This window comes from Sphaerodactylus townsendi, linkage group LG08, assembly GCF_021028975.2.
Source record: "Sphaerodactylus townsendi isolate TG3544 linkage group LG08, MPM_Stown_v2.3, whole genome shotgun sequence".
NCBI classification, from domain to species: domain Eukaryota; kingdom Metazoa; phylum Chordata; class Lepidosauria; order Squamata; family Sphaerodactylidae; genus Sphaerodactylus; species Sphaerodactylus townsendi.
In genome coordinates, this window is record NC_059432.1 from 110,122,731 (window position 1) to 110,146,894 (window position 24,164).

The 24,164-nt window shown below is 46.9% G+C and overlaps 1 protein-coding gene across 1 annotated transcript in view; it reads left to right on the forward strand.

Annotated features, from left to right (window-relative positions):
• The window catches only part of CAPN10 (calpain 10), a 33,296-nt gene that overhangs the window by 5,725 nt on the left and 3,407 nt on the right, over positions 1-24,164 (forward strand). The window contains exons 3-13 of the mRNA XM_048506964.1: positions 929-1,132; positions 5,332-5,463; positions 7,952-8,148; positions 9,594-9,811; positions 12,289-12,355; positions 13,648-13,814; positions 15,574-15,857; positions 17,520-17,722; positions 20,461-20,707; positions 21,140-21,345; positions 22,342-22,387. Coding sequence (XP_048362921.1) covers positions 986-1,132; positions 5,332-5,463; positions 7,952-8,148; positions 9,594-9,811; positions 12,289-12,355; positions 13,648-13,814; positions 15,574-15,857; positions 17,520-17,722; positions 20,461-20,707; positions 21,140-21,345; positions 22,342-22,387 — 1,914 coding nt within the window. The 5' untranslated portion in view covers positions 929-985. The remainder of the gene's footprint in view (positions 1-928; positions 1,133-5,331; positions 5,464-7,951; positions 8,149-9,593; positions 9,812-12,288; positions 12,356-13,647; positions 13,815-15,573; positions 15,858-17,519; positions 17,723-20,460; positions 20,708-21,139; positions 21,346-22,341; positions 22,388-24,164) is intronic.

The window sequence follows — 24,164 nt, forward strand, 5'->3', positions numbered from 1 at the left end:
GGGGAGGAAGAGATTCGCGTATTCTTCATCGCGGTAGAGCAGGAGAGCAGTGTCTTCCTACTGTGCCTGGACATCTCAGGATCCGGGCCATGGCAAAGGCAGGTTGCTTAGAGCCAGCGTTGTGTAGGTGCACTCTAATCTGGAGAACCGGGTTTGATTCCCCGCTCTGCCACTTGAACTGTGGAGACTTATCTGGTGAACTAGCTGAGCTTGTGCACTCCAACACATTCATGCTGAGTGACCTTGGATTAGTCACAGTTCTTTGGAGCTCTCTCAGCCCCACCTACCTCACAGGGTGTTTGTTGTGAAGGTGGGAAGGAGATTGTAAGCTCCTTTGAGTCTCCTTACAGGAGAGAAAGGGGGGAATATAAACCCAATTCTTCTTCTTCGCTATCTAACTGCTTACAGTTTTTAAGTAACACTTTTGTGCAGAAAGGTTCCAGCTTGACTTCCCTGCTTAAGAACCGAAGCACACTGCTGTGTCAGACCAACAGTCCCAGCTCCAAACTCCCGTTCATTGTCCTGTTTTCAACAGTGGTCAGCTGGGATGCCTCTGGGAAGCCAGTGAGCAAGACCCAGAGACCACAGCTCTCCCCAACCCCTGGTGTACCTTGCACCAAACCACTCCTTTTAGCTCTCTTGCCCAACTGTGGTCCCCTTCCATGCATTTATTAAATGCTCCCCTTAAGCCACTGAAGCCAGTGAATATAACTGCCTCATGTGGCAGTGAGTTCCCCCAGCAAATTATTTGAGAAGAGTTGTTGCAAACCTGGTAGAAATCCGTTTTATTCACAGGGACTTTTCTGTTCTTGGTCGACTTGCTTAGACTGTGCTGTTCCCTTTCAGTCTTTTCTTGCATGTTCTTTAGCAACTGCAGGAATGTTCTGAGCACCGTAGTGATTTTCCCTCCTCCTAATTTGCTTGGCAGGTTTAAATCCGCGCCCTGCTGTCTTTGAGCTCTCTGCAAGGATCCGGGTTTCTTCGGATGATGCCGGGGGACGGAATGCTTCTGGGTCTTGAGGGAGACCTCTATAAAGACTTGTCTTTTCCAGCCAAGGACGAGTCACTCTTTTTTAACTACTCCACTCCGCTGGCCCAGTTCAGAGGAGAGATTTGTTGGCTGAGGCCTCAGGTTAGTGTTTGATCTGTGTGGTGTAAGTTTGTTGATGTCACACGTTAAAGTAATGTTTTCTGGTGCCCACAGACTACATAAAGATCACATGCAACTAGAATGGATAGGCAATGTCTGACAATCAACGGGAGGGGTGCGTGTGGAAACGACAGTGGGTACGGCACTCTGTCACTTCTGGTAAAAAAATGGGAAGTGACGTAAGGCAGCTGGAGGAATCATGAGAAACTCTATGGTAAAACCATAGAGTTTCCAGTGATTGCGAGACTACCCTATGAAACTTCCATGTTTTTAATTGGCAGTGACATAGCATCACATGACAACAGGAGCTGGGGAGGGCTTCTCTACTCCCCACTTGACTAAGGTGACCAGATTTTTCCTATTAAAAAGCGGGGGGCGCGCGCACGCACCCACAGCAGCACACTGCCTTTTGCAGCGGCGCTCCCCGGTCAGGAAACAGGGAAGCGCCCCAGAAGGCACTGCGGCTGCCGCAGTGCCTTCTGGGGTGCTGTTTCTGACTGAAGGCGCCGCTGCAAAACAGTGTCGACGCATCTTGCGTCGCAGCTGCAGCATGCCGCAGGAGCACATTGCCTAATCGGGACAATGGCATAAGCCCGGCAGGACGCGGGACGCACTACGCAAAAGTGTGAGTGGCTCGCGAAAATCGGGACGGCTGGTCACCTTACACTTGACTACATACAACCCAGATCACGTCCACTGGTTTATTTTGCTTTAGCCCGAAAGAAAACTAAAGAGGGCAGAACTATTAAATGCAGGGTAACAGAAATAATTGAACCTTACGATACTTCTTGACAACAGAAATAAAATTTACGTTTCCATGAATGTCAGCAGGTAAAGAGCATTTTTTCCACTGGGGCAGAATAAGCGAGTAATCTGAAGGGCAAGCCAAATCAGCAGATATCTGATTTCCAGCAATATTTGATCAGGGAAAAACTAACACAGAACTATCCCATCAATAGACGAAGGAATGAAAAGCAAAGACTCCAGAGGGACACATTTAAGACTATTTGTCTGTGACAGATTTTTATTTATTTATTTATCTATCATATTTATATTCCGCCCTCCCCCAAAGGCTCAGGGCGGTGTCCATCAATCATAAAAACAATTTAAAACAGATAATAATACATAAAATACTAAAACTTGCAGATGGCTTCAACCCCTCCCTCACTGGCGTAATGCCCATTGGGCAAGGTGGGCAGCTGCCCAGGGCATCACCTTGTGGGGGGCATCAAAATGCTGGGTTCGTTTTTGGGTATTTTAGTGGTTTTCCATTTTTTGCCTGCAGGGGGCGCAGTGTTTAGGCTAGCAGCACCAAATTTCAGCGTATCATCAGGAGACTGTCCTTATGCAACCCCCCAAGTTTGGTGAGGTTTGGTTCAGGGAGTCCAAAGTTATGGACTCCCAAAGGGGGTGCCCCTATCCCCCATTGTTTCCAATGGGAGCTAATAGGAGATAGGGGCTACAGTTTGGTCCCATAACTTTGGCCCCTAGACCAAACTTCACCAAACCTGGGGGTATCATTAGGGCAGTCTCCTGATGAGACCCTGAAAGGTTTGAGACTGTGCCTTCAGAAATGTGCCCCCCCAGCCTGCAACCCCCATTGACAGCAATGCAGAAAACTCAATGCAGAACAAAGATTCTTGGGTAAATTTCGGGATGTTTTTGCAGGAAGTGCATTCTTGGACGATATCAGCACCAAAATTTCCAGGGTATCATCTGGAGACTGTCGTGATGGCAACCGAAAGGTTTGAGATGCGGTTTGGTTCAGGGGTCCAAAGTTATATGGACCCTCAAAGGGTAACCCCATCTCCTTAGCAAGAATGTGGGATGGGGTACCCCATTTGAGGTCCATAACTTTGACGGACTAAACCAAGCTTCACCAAACTTTGGGAAGTCCCGCATTAGGATAGTTTCCAGATGATACCCTGACATTTTGGTGCTGGTACATCCAAAATGCGCCCCCTTCAGGAACACCCTAGACATTTGCCCAAGAATCTTTGTTCTGCATTGAGTTTTCTGTATTGCTGTCAATGGGGTTGCAGTACAGGGAGCACGATTTCTGAAGGCACAGTCTCAAAACTTTTCAAGTCTCATCGGAGACTGCCTAATGATACCCAGGTTTGGTGAAGTTTGGTTCAGGGGGGCCAAAGTTATGGACCCTCAAAACTGTAGCCCCCATCTCCTATTAGCTCCCATTGGAAACAATGGGGGATAGGGGCACCCCCTTTGGGAGTCCATAACTTTGGACTCCCTGAACCAAACCTCACCAAACTTGGGGAGGAGCATAAGAACAGTCTCCCGATGATATGCTGAAATTTTTCTGCTGATATGTCTAAAAATGCACCCCCTGCAGGCACCAATGTCCTGGTGCAAAAAAAAAATTTGGTCGTGGTGGAGTGGCCGCCCATGGAGGGGGGGGGGCATCCAACTCAGGTTTTGCCCATGGCTACAGTTTGCCCAGGGCTGCCTCGTTACGCCCCTGGCCTCCCTTCCCCCTTGTGTACCCACGGAGGCCAGATGTTCTTTTTATGGCGAAGTTGAAACTCATCCCGGCTGGCCAAATGCCTGGCGAAACAGGTCCATTTTACAGGCCCTGCGGAAACTCTGTAAGTCCCGCAGAGCCCTGATCTCACCTGGAAGCCTGTTCCACCAGGTAGGGGCCAGAGCCGTAAAAGCCCTGGCCCTTGTAGAGGCTAGCCGGATCGCCTTGGGGCCAGGGATCACCAGTAGGTCCACCTCCGATGAGCGGAGGGGCCTAGAAGGGCGATATAGGGAGAGACGGTCCCTCAGATAAGCAGGGCCAAGGCCGCGAATGGCTTTAAAGGTCAATACCAAAACTTTAAACATGACCCGGTACTCGATTGGCAGCCAGTGTAGTTGGTATAGGACCGGTGTTTAAAATATCATGTTTGAGGGGAAGACAGCAATTCCTCTTCTCTCTGCTTGTAATATTCTTATGATTTGGCGGTCCGTCTTCTCTTTTGACAATTGTTGGTATTTCCTTATTAGCTGGTTTCGATTTCATAACGTGTAATCCTTATGTAGACAAATCTCAGTGGGTTCTAGGTCAAATCAAGCCTGAACCCTCCCAAGAAGCTAAAATGACTAAACTGAGACTATCATGGCCCTGTTATAAGAAGACAAATCTCACTGGAAAAATTAACGCTAGGAAAAGCTGAAGTTAGCAGGAAAAGAAGACGAGCCAAAATGAGATAGATTGATTCTGTAAAAGGAGCTACAGTCCCCCGTTTGCAAGACCAGAGCAAGCCTGTTAAAGATAGGATGTTTCAGAGGTCTAATTCACAGGGTCGCTATATGTCAGAAGCTACTTGAAGACACCTAACATACACACACAATCCTAAACTTCGCCATTCTGTGCATCAGTGAACGTAAGCAGTCTTGTTTGGAAACCCAGTTCATTTGTTTTTCTTCAAAGCCGTGTGTCAAGGCCCAAAGGTGCCTTCTCTGGGTCTCGAAATGCGTGAGTTCTATCTGAACCACAAACCACACAACTCACTCAATAAAAATTATTTTCGTTTATTCAGAATTAGGCAAAAATCAAATAGCATCTGTAATTACATTCGCAGGAGAAAAAAATATTTGAAAACCTGCTAACATTAGCAGTGAAATAGATAGTCCCAAAGTTATCCAGTCTGCATAATTCATAGTAGCACCGCCTTAGCTACATAGAGGCAAGCAAGAAAGAAGATCATTTTAAGTCAGGAACAAAGGTTAGCGCCTAGAAAAAGGCATAAAATATTCAGATAGCTTCACAGCTAATAATCAGGCAAAAATTTGTTAAAGAAAGATGTCTCCTGTAAAACATATCAAAACATCAAGGGCTGAGATAGATAACATGTGACATACGACCAATGAAAGCATCTTTACTAATTAGCACAAGTGGAGGAAAGTTGTCTTATCAACTACAGGTGTCATCCATTACAAAGCAACCTAGGAATGTAACCCAATTATCTCATAAGGGTTGTCACGGCTTTGAAGAGATAGGCGCCTGGCTCTAGCAGCTGCATCTAATAAAATGAAACAGAGAGAGATCAATTTTACATTCTAACAAAATGGCAACTCTTAAGCTAAGTAAAATATATAGGTTTATAAAAAGTACACTTCTCGACACCGTGTTTCCGTCTTAATTTTGCTTCCTTTCTCTCCCCCACCCCAACCAGGAGATTTGTTCAAATCCTCGCCTGTTTTCAGACAATCAGTATGAATGGCAAGTCAAGCAAGGCATGCTGGGAGACTGCTGGTTCCTGTGCGCTTGTGCGGCTCTGCAGAAGAGTAAATACCTCTTAGCCAAGGTACTGGGCATAAGCAGGCCCTGTTTCGTCTTACAACTAAGCACCCCATCTTCTTGTCAGAACCGGTGCCATTTCTTCCTATGGGTGGTTAGTCTGTGAGGTTTGCAGCGGGCCTGATTATTACTATTATTACTATTATTACTATTACTATTACTATTACTATTACTATTATTATTATTATTATTATTATTATTATTATTATTATTATTATTATTTCAATTTAATAGACCGCCCTACCCCCGAAGGGCTCAGGGCGGTTTACGAAACAATTAAACACTTAAATACATCATATAAATTAAAGCAATAAACATAATAATACAATACAATAAATACATCATATAAATTAAATTAAATACATCATATAAATTAAAACAATAAATAAATTAAATAAGTAGGTGATGTCCGGCATTAACCCCCCGGGAGGTTTAGTATTACATAAGTATTACATAAGAACTACATATTTAGTATTACATAAGAACTACACACACACAAAAGTTTAACAGTATGCATAGCTTACAATTATCCTACGCTACGGTATTGAATCGTACTTACATTTAAGATTATAATACAGCCCCTAGTGCAAAATTAGCTGGTTTTTAAAATACGGTAAATAATAATCTTAAAAACAAATGTCTGGTTGGGAGGATGAGACCGGGGCAGGTTTATAGTGTGGACTAAGGAGCAAAAAAAGCTGGAAGACCGTGTTTTGCTGGAGTGGGTGCCCCAGGCTGGCATGCTCTGATAGATCTTGGGAGCTCAGAAGGGCTGATTATACGTTAAAGCAGTGGTGGCGAACCTTTTCGAGACCAAGTGCCCAAACTACAACCCAAAACCCACTTATTTATCGCAAAGTGCCAACACGGCCATTTAACCTGAATACTGAGGTTTTAGTATGGAAAAAACGGTTGGCTCCGAGGCGTGCGTTACTCAGGAGTAAGCTTGGTGGTAGTCGGTGGCTTTGCTTTGAAGCGACTGCAACGCTTCAAACAGGCGAATCACGACCCTAGGAGGGTTTACTCGGAAGCAAGCCCCATTGCCAGCAACCGAGCTTGCTCCCAGGTAAGGATCACGCTTTTACGTTCTTCCCATGAAAATCAGTAGGGTTTAACAGCGCTTAACAGGGTTACCTACACTGCTTCCCCAAAACTAGGTCTTGGGTTCAGTGCTAATAATCTCCCTGAAATAATTGCACTATTATCACATGATGAACTCTGTGCACACATGCCCACAGAGAGGGCTCTGAGTGCCACCTCTGGCACCCGTGCCATAGGTTCGTCACCACTGGGTTAAAGCAGCATCGCTGGAGATAATGAGCGCCCTGTAGTTTGTGAGAACGTGGAAACCACGAGGTTTCCCACTCACTGTGGGATTTTGCTCCTTCCAGGTTGCTGCAGTCCAAAGGCAACGAAGATTGCCTCTTTTGCTTCTTTAAAGCCCTTTAATAATAATAATATTGGTGATGTTTATATCAATATTATTGTAACTGCTTTTCGATGCTTTTGCACTTTTTAGGGAAATGCCCACTGTGGATCCCTGAGAGAAGTGGGGGTAAGACCCTCCCTGCCCAGGGATCCTCGGCCAGCTTTTCCCTAAAGCAAAAGCAACAAAAAGCAGCCTCGACAATATTGAGATACCGATATAAGCAATATCAATATTGCCTTTAAAGGGTAATTGCCTTTAAAGGAGCAGCAGTGGCGTAGGAGGTTAAGAGCTCGTGTATCTAATCTGGAGGAACCGGGTTTGATTCCCAGCTCTGCTGCCTGAGTTGTGGAGGCTTCTCTGGGGAATTCAGATTAGCCTGGGCACTCCCACACATGCCAGCTGGGTGACCTTGGGCTAGTCACAGCTTCTCGGAGCTCTCTCAGCCCCACCTACCTCACAGGGTGTTTGTTGTGAGGGGGGAAGGGCAAGCAGATTGTAAGCCCCTTTGAGTCTCCTGCAGGAGAGAAAGGGAGGATATAAATCCAAACTCTTCTCTTCTTCTTCTTCTTCTTCTAATATCTTGCCAGCGTGGTGTAGTGATTAAGAGCAGGTGCACTCTAATCTGGAGAACCGGGTTTGATTCCCCACTCTACCACTTGAGCTGTGGAGGCTTATCTGGTGAGCCAGGTTAGCTTGTGCACTCCAACACATGCCAACCTTGGGCTAGTCACAGTTCTTTGGAGCTCTCTCAGCCCCACCCACCTCACAGGGTTTCCGTTGTGGGGGGGGGGGGTGGAGGGAAAGGAGATTGTAAGCCCCTTTGAGTCTCCTTACAGGAGAGAAAGGAGAGATAGAAATCCAAACTCCTCTTCTTCTTTTGAGTGGGGACAGGCAGCTGTGAGCGCAATTGCAGCCCTGCGGCGGATAGTTTGGAAAGGGAAGGACTTAATTGTCAAGATGCTGCCGATTCTGCACTTTTGAGGTTGGTCCAGAGTTGCTGGACAGAGACAGGGGCCGGTTTCCTTCTCCCAAATGGGTGCTGATTTGTTCCTGTTTTTTCCTTCAGGTGATCCCTCCAGGCCAGCCCAGTTGGAGAGATGAGACATACCGGGGCTGTTTCACTTGTCGGATCTGGCAGTTTGGACACTGGGTGGAAGTCACCATCGACGACCGTCTCCCTTGCCTGGGGGGCAAACTTTGCTTCTCGCAATGCCAGACGGAAGATGTGTTCTGGCTCCCCTTGCTGGAAAAGGCCTACGCCAAGTACGTGAACTGCCTGCCTACTAGGAGCAGCAGTGGCATAGGAGTTTAAGAGCTCGTGTATCTAATCTGGAGGAACTGGGTTTGATTCCCAGCTCTGCCGCCTGAGCTGTGGAGGCTTCTCTGGGGAATTCAGATTAGCCTGTGCACTCCCATACACACCAGCTGGGTGACCTTGGGCTAGTCACAGCTTCTTGGAGCTCTCTCAGCCCCACCCACCTCACAGGGTGTTTGTTGTGAGGGGGGAAGGGCAAGGAGATTGACAGCCTTTGAGTCTCCTGCAGGGAGGGGATATAAATCCAAACTCCTCCCTCCTCCTCCTCCTCCTCCTCCTCCTCCTCCTCCTCCTCCTCCTCCTCTTCTTCTTCTTCTTCTTCTTCTTCTTCTTCTTCTTCTTCTTCTTCTTCTTCTACGACTGACAAATCCAGGTCGGAAAGTTCCCGGCCTGAAAGATATCTGACTTGTCTCAACCAGGGCCAGGGGGTTTTCAACCTTGGCCCCAACCTGGTGGAACGCTGTACTCAGTGAGACCCGGGCCCTGCAGCATCTGATGCAGTTCTGCAGGGCCTGAAAGACAGAGCTGTTTGACCAGGTGTATGGTTGAGGCAGCAATATTCCCCCCCCCCCCGCCCCGCCATCTTGTCCTCCCCCTCTTCCATTTTTGGTAAACATGCAAGAGGTGATTCATTCTTTCTCCTGAGCATGTCAGCCCTGGTTAGGGCATGCACCTTCTTTCCTTTCAAGGAGAAGAGGAGGAGGAGTTTGGATTTATATCCCCCCCCCCCTTTCTCTCCTAATAGGAAACTCAAAGGGGCTGACAATCTCCTTGCCCTTCCCCCTCACAATAAACACCCTGTGAGGTAGATGAAGAAGAGTTTGGATTTATATCCCCCCTTTCTCTCCTGCAGGAGACTCAAAGGGGCTGACAATCTCCTTGCCCTTCCCCCCTCACAACAAACACCCGGTCACGTAGCAGAACAAGAAGAGTTTGGATTTATATCCCCCCTTTCTCTCCTGCAGGAGACTCAGAGGGGCTGACAATCTCCTTGCCCTTCCCCCCTCACAACAAACACCCTGTGAGGTAGAAGAAGAAGAGTTTGGATTTATATCCCCCCCTTTCTCTCCTGAAGGAGACTCAAAGGGGCTGTCAATCTCCTTGCCCTTCCCCCCTCACAACAAACACCCTGTGAGGTGGGTGGGGCTGAGAGAGCTTCAAGAAGCTGTGACTAGCCCAAGGTCACCCAGCTGGCGTGTGTGGGAGTGTACGGGCTAATCTGAATTCCCCAGATAAGCCTCCACAGCTCAGGCGGCAGAGCGGGGAATCAAACCCAGTTCCTCCAGATCAGAGTGCACCTGCTCTTAGCCACTGCTCTTAGCCACTACGCCACTGCTGCTCTCTTTGAAGTCGTGTTTGGGAATCCTGAGGTTTCAATCTTCCAATTTTTTAGGGTGCACGGGTCGTATGAGCAGCTGTGGGCTGGCCAGGTGGCTGATGCTCTGGTGGATCTGACGGGAGGCCTGGCGGAGCGATGGGCCCTCAAAGACCCTGGGCGGGGCACCGAAAGAGAGAGGGCAAGCAAAGTCCTGGAGAAAGCGGTCTTCAGGAGGCTGATGAACTTGAAGGAAAAGTGTTTCATGAGCTGTTCTGTCTTCAGTTCCCGGCAGGGTAAGGGAATTATTCTGCACAGCCAGTTTGTCCGCATGCTGCATTCTGTACCCCTCATGTACTCAATGCTTTGAACATAAGAACATAAGAACACAAGAAAGAACCTGCTGGATTAGACCAGAGTCCAACTAGTCCAGCACTCTGCTACTGGCAGTGGCCCACCAGGTGCCTTTGGGAGCTCACGTGCAGGATGTGAAAGCAATGGCCTTCTGCTGCTGCTGCTCCTGAGCACCTGGTCTGCTAAGGCATTTGCAATCTGAGATCAAGGAGGATCAAGATTGGTAGCCATAGATCGACTTCTCCATAAATCTGTCCAAGCCCCTTTTAAAGCGATCCAGGTGAGTGGCCATCACCACCTCCTGCAGCAGCATATTCCAAACACCAATCACACGTTGCGTAAAGAAGTGTTTCCTTTTATTAGTCCTAATTCTTCCCCCCAGCATTTTCAATTTATGCCCCCTGGTTCTAGTATTGTAAGAAAGAGAGAACAATTTCTCTCTGTCAACATTTTCTACCCCATGCATAATTTTATAGACTTTGAAGATTGCCTCCTCTATAAAAAAAAAAAGGACACAGAAATATTGCAAATAAACAGGGGAGGAAGAATGGAGTGAGCTCAGAAAAAGGCACTGAGGAGAAAATTCAGGGAAGCAGAGAAGCGTGAGAAATGTCAATCGGTCCCACAGCAACTGGAGATGTTTTCAAAACACTTCAGCCAGGTGATTTGACTTCCGGCAGGAAGAGCTAGATTCGAATCCTGCAGCGCCTTAGAGATGGATAAGATCCTTGCGTTGTAAGCTTTTGAGAGTCAAATCTGCCTTCGTACAATGCAAGTAGGAACAGAGATCTCTGAGCCCTTCCATCCCAGTCAGAAGGTGGGAGAGGTGATGAAAAGAAGGAAACCAGGATGCAGAGATACAGTGCAAAATAAAATCAGTTATTGCATATCTCCCTGCATTCTGACTCCCTTCTTGGCAACACCTGTCCGGTCTTGCCACTGAAGTCAATAAGTGGACTCTGGATGATGGATCAGAAGTCTTTATTGATAACAGCAAGTACCTGGCTATCAGAAAGCCAGTTCTGCCAGATAAATACAGTTGACTTTATCCCCTTGGAGTTCCCGCCATAAGAACATAAGAACATAAGAACAAGCCAGCTGGTTCAGACCAGAGTCCATCTAGTCCAGCACTCTGCTACTCGCAGTGGCCCACCAGGTGCCTTTGGGAGCTCACATGCAGGAGGTGAAAGCAATGGCCTTCTGCTGCTGCTGCTCCTGAGCACCTGGTCTGCTAAGGCATCTGCAATCTCAGATCAAAGAGGATCAAGATTGGTAGCCATAGATTGACTTCTCCATAAATCTGTCCAAGCCCTTTTTAAAGCCATAAATCCTCCCTCCCGGTTTCCCATGGAATGTGAGAATAATACAGCGGAAGAAAGATGTTTGGGAGTTGAGCATCCCAATGCCAGTGCAGTGATAGTTCTCAGCTATCTGCTACCCCCTCCCGCTGGAAAGGTGCCAGAGTCGCTCCTACTCGTTTACATTTGCAAGCATCAAGGAAAGCGGAAAACAAAAGCAAAGGATAAAGGTTCATTAGTATATCAGGCCCATTAACATACCTCATCCCCTCAGCCAGGTGTGAGGCCCCCTACCTATCCCTTGCCCTTTGATGGCAGGAGGGAAGACATCCTGACAACTCCCCTCCCATCTTCTAACTGGGATATAAGGGATCAGGGATCTTCATTCCTTCTTATATCTGACAAAGAGAGCTTTGAATCTCGAAAGCTTATACCCCAAAAATCTTACTGAGTTCAAAGATGCTACTGGACTCGAATCCAGCTCTTCCATGGCAGACCAGCATGGCCATACTCTGAAATGTTCTACTTTCCTCTAAGTATAATTTTGACGTGGGGGTGGCAGGCAGGCATGGCAAGGATTTTTCCTAGAGCGCATCACACACTGAGGACGGAGGATCAATATATATGCAATAAATGTATTTATGTATATTTTATAATTGTCCAGTTACTGAATCCAATGATTGTACATCCAGTTTTTTCAACAATAAAAGTTCATTTTTGGGATATATAATCCACATCTTCAATATTTACTGAACAAAAATAGTAAATATTGAAGATATGGATTATATATCTCAAAAATGAAACTTCAACAAATAACTGAGACCAGGTGAATAAAATATACATAAGCCTCGGCCCATTACCTCTAATCCTCGTCCTCAATATTCTATAACTTTCCCAACGCTATTTTGTTCCTCTGTCATATGCGTTACACACAATTTTGAAAGCTTGTTTTCAAAGGATTTTTCCTAGCTCACAAAGCAGTCAGAAAGCCTCGGAAGCCACGGAGCCATTCCCCACGTTTCAGCGCTTTTCTTTTCCCCTTTTCCCGGCAGGAGCGAGAAATGAACTGAGTTCCGCCTTCATCGTGTGAACACAATGCGAGATCTCTCCAAAGTATCCAGAAGGACATCATCTTGCTTTCACCCAGTTCGCAGCCTGGGGCTGCTGGAAGGGGCCCTGGAGGGAGGGGTGAGTGACCCACATCTGGTAGGGCTCTTTGTAAGGACGTGGGCTGGCCGTCTGTTGACGAGGATCCTCGTCTGGCTGTGCCAGGACCAGTTCCAGGGTCCTGAGTAGTCTGTGGTAGAATCGGAACCCAGTGCATGGGGAGAATGTCCCGACTTAGGCTGCCGGCCAAGGTTCCAGGTTACAGCACGGAGCCGTTCCTGGAGAAAACCGGCAGCAGAGACGAGTGACAACAATCCACAACGAAAAAAGCCACATCAAGAGTTCGGGCCAGTACACCAAGCCAGAGTCCATCACTTTCGAGTTCAGAGTCCAAAGCGGTCCTTTCCAGGGGTCAAAATTCCCAGAACTCAGCATGGCGAGAGGATGCAGTGCAGCAGTCGAGTCGCTTAGTTGCATCCAGGGTGATGCATTCTGCAAACCCCCCTGTTACAGGTCCTCCCAGGTGTTTAGTATTCATCCTGTGAGGAATCCAACTCCCCCCACTGAAGGAGGTGCCTTTTCTTAGCCAGCAATTGCACGCTTTGCCTTTTCGCTTGCAGCTGCTCTCTACAGCGCCGTCTCTGCTGGTGAACGGGCTCAGGTGAGCTGCCTACCTGAGGCACCTCACCTGGGGCAGGGCTGGGTGAGCAGGCTGCTTCTGCAGGCACTTCGGGCTCTAAGTCCTGGCTAGCCTGCTGTTCACCCTATGGGGTTTTTGGCTGCTCTGGGCTCACTCCCTGTTGGTCCTCTGATGGCCTGAACTTCCATGGCCCTGCTTTTCCCCTGAGGACTCCTTGGTCCCCAGGGAGCGGCCCATGATCCAGAACTTCTTAGGGACTCTCTGATTCCCTGTTAAATAAACACAACTATAAACCTTCTTGTAAAGAAAACACTGCTAAATGGTGGGGATACGTTGCTAATCGCAGCCTAGCAATGTTTTCTGACTTTCATGTTGAAGATGAAGTAGAAGAAGAAGAGTTGTGGATTTATACCCCACCTTTCTCTCCTGTAAGGAGACACAAGGTGGCTTACAAGCTCGTTTCCTTTCCTCTCCCCAAAACAGACACCTTGTGAGGCAGGTGGGACTGAGAGTTCTGAGAGAACTGTGACTGGCCCAAGATCACCCAGCAGGAATGTAGGAGTGTGGAAACACATCTGGTTCACCAGATAAGCCTCTGCCACTCAGATGGAGGAGTGGGGAATCAAACCTGGTTCTCAAGATTAGAATCCACCTGCTCTTAACCATTACACCTGGCCAACAGCAACAGCAACTTTTTTAAAAAAAAATTCCTGTTTCTGTCTTTTGTCTTCAGTGGTCCTGGCTGGAGCCAGTTGGACCCAGTGGTAGCTGCAGAACTTCTGTCGCAGATCCAGGAAGGAGAATTCTGGGTGGAAGAGGAGGAGTTTTTTGCCGAATTTGACGAGATTATAACCGGCTATCCGATCACGGAAGAGGGACAGCTCCAGAGCCTTTATACAGGTCTGTATGGGACAGTCTTCCAAAGAGGACCTTTTCCACAATAGATTCATTAGGTCTTTATTCCATCCTTCCCCCAAGTTGGCCAGGGTGGTGATAGAGTTGCTAACCTCCAGGTGGTAGCTAGAAATCTCCTTGGATTACTACTGTTCTCCTGAAGGCAGAGGACATTTTGTAGTGGGTGAATCCACACCTCATTCTCAGGGAGGCAGGAAATAATTTTTTGTCGCTTCCTGTCTTGCAGCTTCAGAGAGAACTGTGACCGGCCCAAGGTCACTCGGCAGGCTTCACCATGGAGGAGTGGGGAATCGAACCCAGTTCTCCAGATTAGAGTCTGTCACTCTTAACCAATATCCCACCCTGGCTTTCTGTTTAGTGAGGATGAAAGGGGCAAGAGGGTTTCCAGTTCCAGGTGGGGAAATACCAGAAGATTTCAAGGGTGGAGATTGAGGAGGGCATGGACTTCAGTGGGGTTTCACACCATAGAGCCCACCTTCCAAAGCAGCTATTTTCTCCAGGTGAACTGATTGCTATCACCTGAAGATCTCTAGAAGTGGCTGCTCTGGTTCCCTCAGCTGAACTTTTGCTGAATTGTTCCTTAATCGGAGAAAAAGATCCGTCCGCCATTTTGAGTGGGGGGAAAAGTGGCGGGAAAAATCTTGAACGGTCGGGCCTGTCTTGATCTCCCCTTCTCTCGACCTGAAGGCCGTAGGAGTGGGTGCGAGTATGGGGAGAGGGCCCAACACTAAACCCAAAGTACAAACAGATAACATACCACAAAGGAATTCAACTATTCCAATGTAACGGAGCCTATATGAGAAATGTGACCTCCCTTCTGAGGCAGGAAAAATACAGAGGTAAAATGGACTCCAAGCCGCAAGACAGGAAGTGACAAAAAATTATTTCCTGCCTCCCTGAGAATGAGATGTGAATTCACCCACTACAAGATGTCCTCTGCCTCCAGGAGAATAGCTGAACTCTCTCAGCCCACATGGAGGCAGGCAATGGTGAACTGCCTCCAAACCCCTCTTGCCTTGAAAACCCTACGGGGTTGCCATAGATGGATGGATGGATGGATGGATGGATGGATGGATGGATGGATGGATGGATGGATGGATGGATGGATGGATGGATGGATGGATGGATGGATGGATGGATGGATGGATGGATGGATGGATGGAAGATGGATGGATGGATGGATGGATGGATGGATGGATGGATGGATGGATGGATGGATGGATGGATGGATGGATGGATGGATGGATGGATGGATGGATGGATGGATGGATGGATGGATGGATGGATGGATGGATGGATGGATGGATGGATGGATGGATGGATGGATGGATGGATGGATGGATGGATGGATGGATGGATGGATGGATGGATGGATGGATGGATGGAGAGAGAGATGTAGATGTAGATGTAGATGTAGATGTAGATGTAGATGTAGATATTCATTTGGAAAGGCATCCTGTTAAACAGCTTCTGCCTGAAATATAGAAGAGTTACAATCAGAGTGACTTGTGGCCTCGCTCGCCGAATTGTTTAGGTTGGCTCCACCTCTGGTGGCCGCCATTTTGGGGTTGCGGCCACGTCCCTGTGTCAGAATCCCAGAGGTGCTCATAGGCTCAAAAACATTGAAGACCCAAAAGATACACTACGTCCCCTTGGTGAACTCCTGATCTGTAATGTCTAGCTAGGTTCCACCTCAGCAGAGGAAGTGATGTCATGGGTGCATTTTCTCCTCCCCTCTCAACAGACAGAGTGCTAAACCACACACAGAAGCTGTACGGTTCGTGGGTGAGGGGACAGTCTGCCGGTGGGTGCCGTAACAACAGCACCTTCCCTACGAACCCCAAGTTCTGGCTGAGGGTGTGCGAGCCGAGCGAGGTGTGCATAGCCCTCCTGCAGAAGCATCGGAAATATAGCACCGACTGGGCCGGACGGATTCGAAACTGGCCTCGCTTGGTGGAAGCCGATCCGTTTGTGGCTGACGGAATCCGAGGGAAGAATTATCACGCGGTGGGACTGCATATCTGGAAGGTAACCGGCTCACTTCCTTCTCGGAAATCAGAAACCTTTAGTGGCATTTTTTAACAATGCCGATCCAATTGATCCTCATTTATTATTATTGTTGTTGTTGTTGTTGTTGTTGTTGTTGTTGTTGTTGTTGTTGTTGTTGTTGTTGTCGTTGTCGTTGTCATTATCATTATTAGTAATAGTAATAGTAATAGTAATAGTAATACTAACAACAACAACAACGATTAATAATAATAATAATAATAATAATAATAATAATAATAATAATAATAATAATAATAATAATAATAATAATAATCGGCACACTGGGCGCCATCCCAAAAACACTAGGGCAGCACTTAAAACATCTTCAAATTGACAAAATTAACATCTGTCAAATTCAGAAGGCAGCCCTGTTGGGATCCATACGAATACTAAGCCGATACATTACAACTTCCTATGAGCCTCTGGGTGAGGCTTGAATTGTAATGAAGGCCAACAACCAGCTAAAGATCTGGCAGCTGTGAAATCTACAATAATAATAATAATAATAATAATAATAATAATACACATAACACAGCACAAGTGTCTGGAATTCATCTCTGAATACTGAGTCCTTCCCAAGGACCTAGGATATTAGAGGTATTTTCTGCATTAGAATATTGTGTGCTGTTCCTAGAAGATGCTACTTTTCTGCAGCATGTGGACTGATATTCTGTCAAAGTTTGGAAGCTTTCAGATGCTTTTTTTCCAAGGTTGTTTATATTGTTGTTGTTGTTAATTAGTTTTGTATACCGCTCTCTCCAAAAGGGCTCTGGGCGGTTAACATCATATAAGTAGAGCACAATTTAAAACATCAATAATTTACAGTGCAAACTTATGGTTCTATTAATATTAAAACAACTAAAAACCCCAATAAAAACACAGCTTTCCAAAATACAGTTCCTAGCGCCCAGTCACTAAACCCTCCTCCCCAGAGAGAGAGCGGTGGAATCCCCTCAAGATGTTATAGAGGGAATGACCCAGAAAGAGGGACTGACGTGATAAGAGGCATTGTGATAATGATATCAAAGATATAAAATATACAGAGTGGCACTTTACACACACATGCACCCCACCCCACCCCAAGACTGAAGATTTGAATTTAGAAATATTGAAATGTAGGCATAAATATGCTTAATCTACTCAGTTCAAAGACCTTTATGAGGCATGAAAAACGTAAGAAAAACTAGGTAATCCAAATACAGTTCAACGAGATAAAACAGGTACTCCTGTTTCACAAAGTGCATACTTCAGAGAGAAAGAGGAACCCTGGAAATTATTTCGTAATCGTGAGCAAGAATTTGGCCACTGTGTCCAGTTGCTTAGGATTCTCTGTATTCAGGAGATGGTTCAATTTAAGATTAAAACAGCTTGGGTGGACCAGTAGGGAATCCCCTAAAAACAGGTTTGGTCTAAAATCGTTAAATTTTGGACAGACTAATAAAATGTGCCCCAATGACTCCTCAGAGTTTTTAATCTACTGTTGTTATCCTCAAATGTGAAAAGGCACAACAGTGTTGTCCCCCCCCCCCCCATCTCATGTCCTTTTGAAAATGTGAAGATCTGCCTCCCCCCCCCCTTTTGCAAAATCTGATCTGTTGTCCCATGCGAATCCTGGCTGGTTTGTCTTTTCCCACCCTGCAGATTGAAAAGAAAAAGTTCAACCTGCCGAGGACCCTCTCCGCGCCCCCAATTTCCGGCACCGTTTGCCATTCGTACAACCGGGAAGTTCACCTCCATTGCGACCTGTCCCCGGGCTATTACCTGGTCATTCCCAGCACTTTCCTGAACGATGCCGAGGGGAACTTCCTGCTCCGAGTCTTCTCCAGCGGGAGAATCTCCTTGAGGTGCATCCAAAGAGGAGGAAAAGAGTAGTGGGTGGAGAATCCTATGTCTGGCAGCATTCGTTTAGCTCTGTTTCTTGGAATCTCTCTTTTGCACCGTGGTTTGGATGATGGAGCTATGGGAAGGGCGGGGGAAGGGGAGTATTTATTTATTTATTTATTTGTTTGTTTGTTTATTTATTTATTTATTATTGTATTTATAAACCACCCCATCCCCTAAGGCCGTGGTGGCGAACCTTTGGCACTCCAGATGTTATGGACTACAATTCCCATCAGCCCCTGCCAATTACAGCCGTACTGGCAGGGCTGATGAAATATGAGCAAATCCACAACTTCAGTGTAAAAGACCACCACTACTAAGACTCTAGTGGTGAACAACAAGTATTACAAAACAATATAACAATAACATTAATATAATTGACATCATTAAAATATAAAATTACAGCGTTCCGTATGAATCGCTTGGCGTCCAGCGTTAAAACTATCAGTAAAAACCCCTCCCGGAGAGGGGGACGGTATAGATGTCACAAACTCCCAGAATGTTAAAGGGAGGGACAGGAAGGGCGCACACCATCAGTGGCTGGCCTCCCCGAAGGCCCGGTGGAACAACTCGGTCTTACAGGCCCTGCGGAACTCTCCAAGAAGATCCCGCAGGGGCCGGACAGTTGGCGGAAGAGTGTTCCCACCAGGGCGAACCCAGGGCCGTAAAGGCCCTGGCCCGGGTGGAGGCCAGCCGTATCATTGAGGGGCCGGGGACCACCAGTAAATTGGCCTCTGCTAAACGCAGAGGCCGTGTAAGGACATATGGGGTAAGGCGGTCCCGAAGGTACGAGGGCCCCAGGCCGTGCAAAGCCTTGAAGGTAAATACCCATACCTTGTGGATGATCTGGAACTCCACTGGGAGCCAATGGGAGATGACACAACGGCAGTTTGAAAGTACTTGGGCAATCTGGCGTGGCTACCCTTTTCTTCCCAAAGTCCTTTAAAACAGCTCTTTTGCTTTCTTCTCTGCTAGAGAGAGGAGGGTTTATTCCCCATACAGTCCCCGTGCATTCTGCTTCAACGGAGAGGTGCTGGGAACGATGTTCCCTGTAGTCTGGAGAAGCGAAGGTTAAGGGGGGGGGGGCGGGGGGCACATGATAACTATGTTTAAATATTTGAAGGGATGTGATGTTATAGAGGGAGCAAGCTTGTTTCCTGCTGCCTCAGAGACTAGAACACGGAGTAATGGATTCAAGGGGCAGGAAAAGAGATTCCACTTAAACATTAGGAAGAACTTCCTGACCGTCAGGGCTGTTCGACAGTGGAATTCACTTCCTCGGAGTGCGGTGGAGTCTCCTCTGGAGGATTTAAAACACAGTATGGATCAGCATATGTCGGGAGTGCTTTGATTGTGTGTCCTGCATTGCAGGAGGTTGGACTTGATGGTTCTTGTGGTCTCTTCCAACTCTATGATTCTATGACTGTATTGGTGCCATGCAAATTGGGCAGCCGCCAGCAGGGGGAGCTCCTGCGGGTGGCTTACTTGGGCACAGAGGTAGGGAACTTCCGCACAGTTACCTACTACTGTTGGTTCAGACTCAGGATCACTGAGGGTCTCGATCCAGAAACTGGGGGGATTTCCACATATTGCTGCCTGTGTCAGGCTGTTAGCTCAGCACTGTCTACTCTGACCGGTGGTCTCTCCAGGATCTTATATGCCGAAGGGTCATGGCCAGACCTGTTTCTTAAGAGCCTTTTAATGGGAAATTCTGCAACCCCCCCCCCCCCCCCCGTTTTGTGTATCTAATACTTTATATAAATGAGAAAATAATTTTTAAAAAATTAAGAAAAGATTTTCGGGGTGTAAGCTTTTGAGAGAGAACGCTCCCTTTGTCAGATAACTCAATTGAACTTTGACTCTTGAAACTTTATAGCTCGAAAAATCCTCTTGGGTTCTAAGATGCTACTGGACTTTAGCTGTATGTATAAAGAAGGTATTTTGGAGCTATATCCTTTCCAGGACTTTGCTTCCTTTGCCCCCCGCTTCTCCCTTGGGTCCTATCCCTTGGGCCTTATAAAGCAGTGGTGCGACCGCACTTGGAGTGCTGTGTTCAGTTCTGGTTGCCACATCTCAAAAAGGATATCAAAGAGATAGAAAAAGTGCAGAGAAGGGCAACAAGGATGATTGAGGGACTGGAACACCTTCCCTATGAGGAGAGGCTGCAGCGTTTGGGGCTCTTTAGTTTGGAGAGGAGACGGCTGAGGGGGGATATGATTGAAGTCTATACAATTATGCCTGGTGTAGAAAATGTGGACAGAGAGGATTTTTTCTCTCTTTCCCACAATACTAGAACCAGGGGGCATCCATTGAAAATGGTGAGGGGAAGAATTAGGACTAATAAAAGGAAACACTTCTTCACGTAACGTGTGATTGGTGTTTGGAATATGCTGCCACAGGAGGTGGTGACGGCCACTAACCTGGATAGCTTTAAAAGGGGCTTGGATAGATTTATGGAGGAGAAGTCGATCTCTGGCTACCAATCTTGGTCCTCTTTGATCTGAGATTGCAAATGCCTTAACAGACCAGGTGATCGGGAGCAACAGCCGCAGAAAGCCATTGCTTTCACCTCCTGCATGTGAGCTCCCAAAGGCACCTGGTGGGCCACTGCGAGTAGCAGAGTGCTAGACTAGGTGGACTCTGGTCTGATCCAGCTGGCTTGTTCTTATGTTCTTATCCGTGTCCCTTTTTCGATCCGCAGTGAGATCAAACAGTTATCCCCTGACAATGTTGCCCGCGAAGAGCTCCCAGGAGGCGAATGGGAGACAGCTGTGATGGAAGGGTGTTGGAGGAAAGGGCAAAACGCTGGGGGCAGCCGGAACTTCCCTTCATTCCACACCAACCCCGCCTTTCCCCTCTCCGTCACGGGACAGAGCAGCGTGAAAGTCTCTCTCCGTCAACACTGCCCGGACAACAAGTGCCGCCCGATTGGGTTTCATATCTTCCAGGTAAAATTTGGGCTGAGGATTGCCAAAGAGGAAATTGCATAGCATGCAGTGTTTCTGGTCCTCTTGAGTCTGAGCTGAAGTTTCCTCCAGGCCAAATTGACCAGGGATCCTGGAAGTTCTTTGCCTTTCTCTGGGCATCAAGCAGGGGTCACTGGAGGAAACGGGGAGAGCAGGGGTGGAGCGCGGGCGGGGCCTGCAGCCTGGGCACGTGTGTGCCCTGCGCCTCTGCCACGCCCCCGTCCTCCTCACCCCAGAACACCCAACCACGTCCCCGCCCACCCGCACTGGCTCACTCCCCGCACTGGCTCACTCCCGGGGCAACTGGGGGATTGAGACTTGTGAATTTCCTGCATTGTCGTTTTTTTTTTCTCAAAGCGGACCATATCTGAAAACTATGAGGAAACCTACTCAGCCATCTCTCCTTCCTTTCAGGTCCCCAGCGATAACAACAACATGAAAATGCCACTGTCATCTTGCCTGCAGTCGGAGCCGGTGGTGAACTGCGTCCCTCACTCCTACTCTCAGGAAGTCGGCCAGGTGTGCCGGCTCGCTTCGGGGAACTACGCCATCGTTCCATCGACGTACCTGCCCGATACGGAAGGCCGTTTCACCTTGATTGTAGCAACCCAAATAGACAGGTAAGGGGCGCCCGTCTGGGTTTTAGAGAGGTGCTTGGATTCAAGAATGTGCAACTTGGTGTTGGTCTTGTTTGAAGGGCCATATTTGAGACCCGTAGCACCTTTGAGCAGAGGTGGGATCCAGCAGGTTCTCACAGGTTCCCAAGAGTAGGTTACTCATTATATGTGTGTGCCGAGAGCGGGTTACTAATTGGTGATTTTGCCACCTGATTTTTGCCTTAGTTACACCCCTCCTCTCAGCAGTAGCGCGCAGAACTTGAAGCAGTCTAGCAGGAGGTGCACCGGCGTGTGTGGCAGCCTGCGCCTGCATGCATTTGTTTCCCGCGCAGCGGCTGCGTCCTTGCCACAGCCCCGCCCAGCAATGCCGCACTCCTGGAATGCCCAGCCACGCCCCCGTCATGCCCCGCCCAGCCTCATTGGCACTACGCCACAGTTTGAATCCCACCACCATGGGAATCTGGTACTAAAATTTTTGGATCCCACCACTGCCTTTGAGGCCAATACGATTTTGGGGGTATGACCTTCTGAGAGTCTAAACTCCCTTTGTTGATCTCTAAAGTGCTAGCAAAGAAGCAAAAACTGTTTTCAGATTTCAGGGAACTGACCCGGAGATATTTTATTGATGAGCAGTGCCCACGTTTCAACTGACGCGAGTTACAGATAAAAAACAACCTGCCCCAACCCGTGGAATTGATTGCCCAGCCTAGAAATGCCCCATCTGAAACCCCCAGTGACGTCATTTGTAGTACTAGTTGTTATAATTATTACTGTTCTTTTGCTGTTGTTGTTATAATTGTTTTTATTATCGTTGTTATGAAATGCTTACGGTTTCAGCTCTGTGGTAAAATTGGAATTATGAAGATGTCAGGCTTATTTTGTTGTTTGTGTCTGCGGGGATTATTTATTGTGTTGATTTACTTTGGCTGTTGGGCTTGCGCACTAAACAAATGTCAGCGTATTGTGTAACTCCTGTGGCTTGTGTTTACTTTTGTGCAGGAAAAGCATTCAGATCCAAGAGACTTTGGGGCAAAGGCTGGAAGAGGTGAGTGACCCGTTAAGTAAATAATTCGGCGGCTGCCATTCGCTACTACAATAAATCCATGTTTTAAAATGCTACTTGAGTGTTTCCTCTCCCTCACACATGCCATTTTATGCACTGTGTCACATCTATTGTGTAGCTTGTTTCTGGTTGACAAGGTTGTCTTTTTGATTATTGTAACAAACACTTCTGAAAACAAAGTTCAGGTCTGGCAACTAGAGGAGTTGGCCGAGAGCGCAAAAGTGACTTTTATTGAGTCAATAAACAACAAACATTCAGAGTCTTATCAATAGTGTAGTCCAAATGAACTCATCAAAAGTGCCATTCCCTCGCCACAGACCAGACTAAAGACCCACCAACAGAACCCAGGCGTCACAACAACATACAGTATGAACACTCCACTATAAAACACAGAGTTTGTTGGGGTGGCGCCAAACACAGAACAAGGGATAGGGGACAAGGAAATGGGCGAACAATTGATCTGTCTCCAATAGGTTGCCACAGCCTTCAATTGTCACACCATCTGGCAATCGATAACAAAACTACGACATCTCTCTATGAATCATCCACAGGTTATTTGACTTTGGATGACCATGAACCCACAGGTTACTGGCAGAAGTAGGCACTGTATACCAGTAGCAAATAGTTGATGTGACCAACATTGTTGTTGTTATGATGATAGCACTCTAATGCTTAGTATCCATCTAGAGTTGCGTCTATAATCTTTAAAAGATATTTTGCTACACTTTCACAAAAGTAAGTATCAAGGTTATCTAAGATTAAAGGAATCCTAAGAGCATCAGTTAAATGATTGTATAGGAGTGAAGCAAAGATGGGTTGGGTCATTCTGATCTTGGCAAATCTTGCACAATGAAACAGAGTGTGCTCCAGTGTCTCAACTTGGCCAGAGGTGCATGGGCATAGCCTCTTTTGTTTATCTATATGTTGGTATCTGATAGCAGGGTTGTATATTCCTCCACCACAGAATAAAGCATGCTGGACCTTCTTTGTTGTATAATTCTCCCCCTGCTACCTAGCGCTGCTCCCTCCATCTGTTTGGAAGTAAAATCTGTATGGAAGTAAAACTATATTTTGGCATAAATGCTGTTCGTATCAAAGTACCATGTTCAGTACTGCACAAAACAATGGTTTCGACAAAGGCAGTGTGTAAAAATGAATAATTTTCATATTTGTTTGGGACTACAGTAAACCTTTATTAGGCATAAATTATAATCTCTACAAACAATAAAATCCTCCACATAAATACAAAAATAAAATCCAATATCCAAGTAATAATAAAACATTGTGTATACAGATCATCAGATATATGACACAATATTTAGAATCAGACAATTAAGATCCACTTACATGTTGATAACGGCTCACGTTTGTCGCTATATTAAATCACGTATAGATCTGTGTATTTCGAAACTTGTATGAATACGTGAGCTCGGGTTTTTGGTAACGTCCCTCATTTATTACTTCTGATAAAAAGGTAGCAACCTTGAGAGTTGTTACAGGGGATAGATCATTTAATAAATAAGTTACTGCGCTTGTTGAGGGAAGGCTGGATTTTATTTTTGGGACTACATTCTCATGTGGAAGCGAACAATTTTCTCGACCGCCGCACGTCAACTGACTGAACTGTCCTCTTTCTGTGGAACAGAGTATACCGGTTTGAAACTGCAGGGAAAAAGCTGGGGACGCAGTGATGAAATATTGAAGTGACCACCAGGGGGAGGCAAACAAACGTGGAAAAGGGGGGAAAGACACAGTTGGG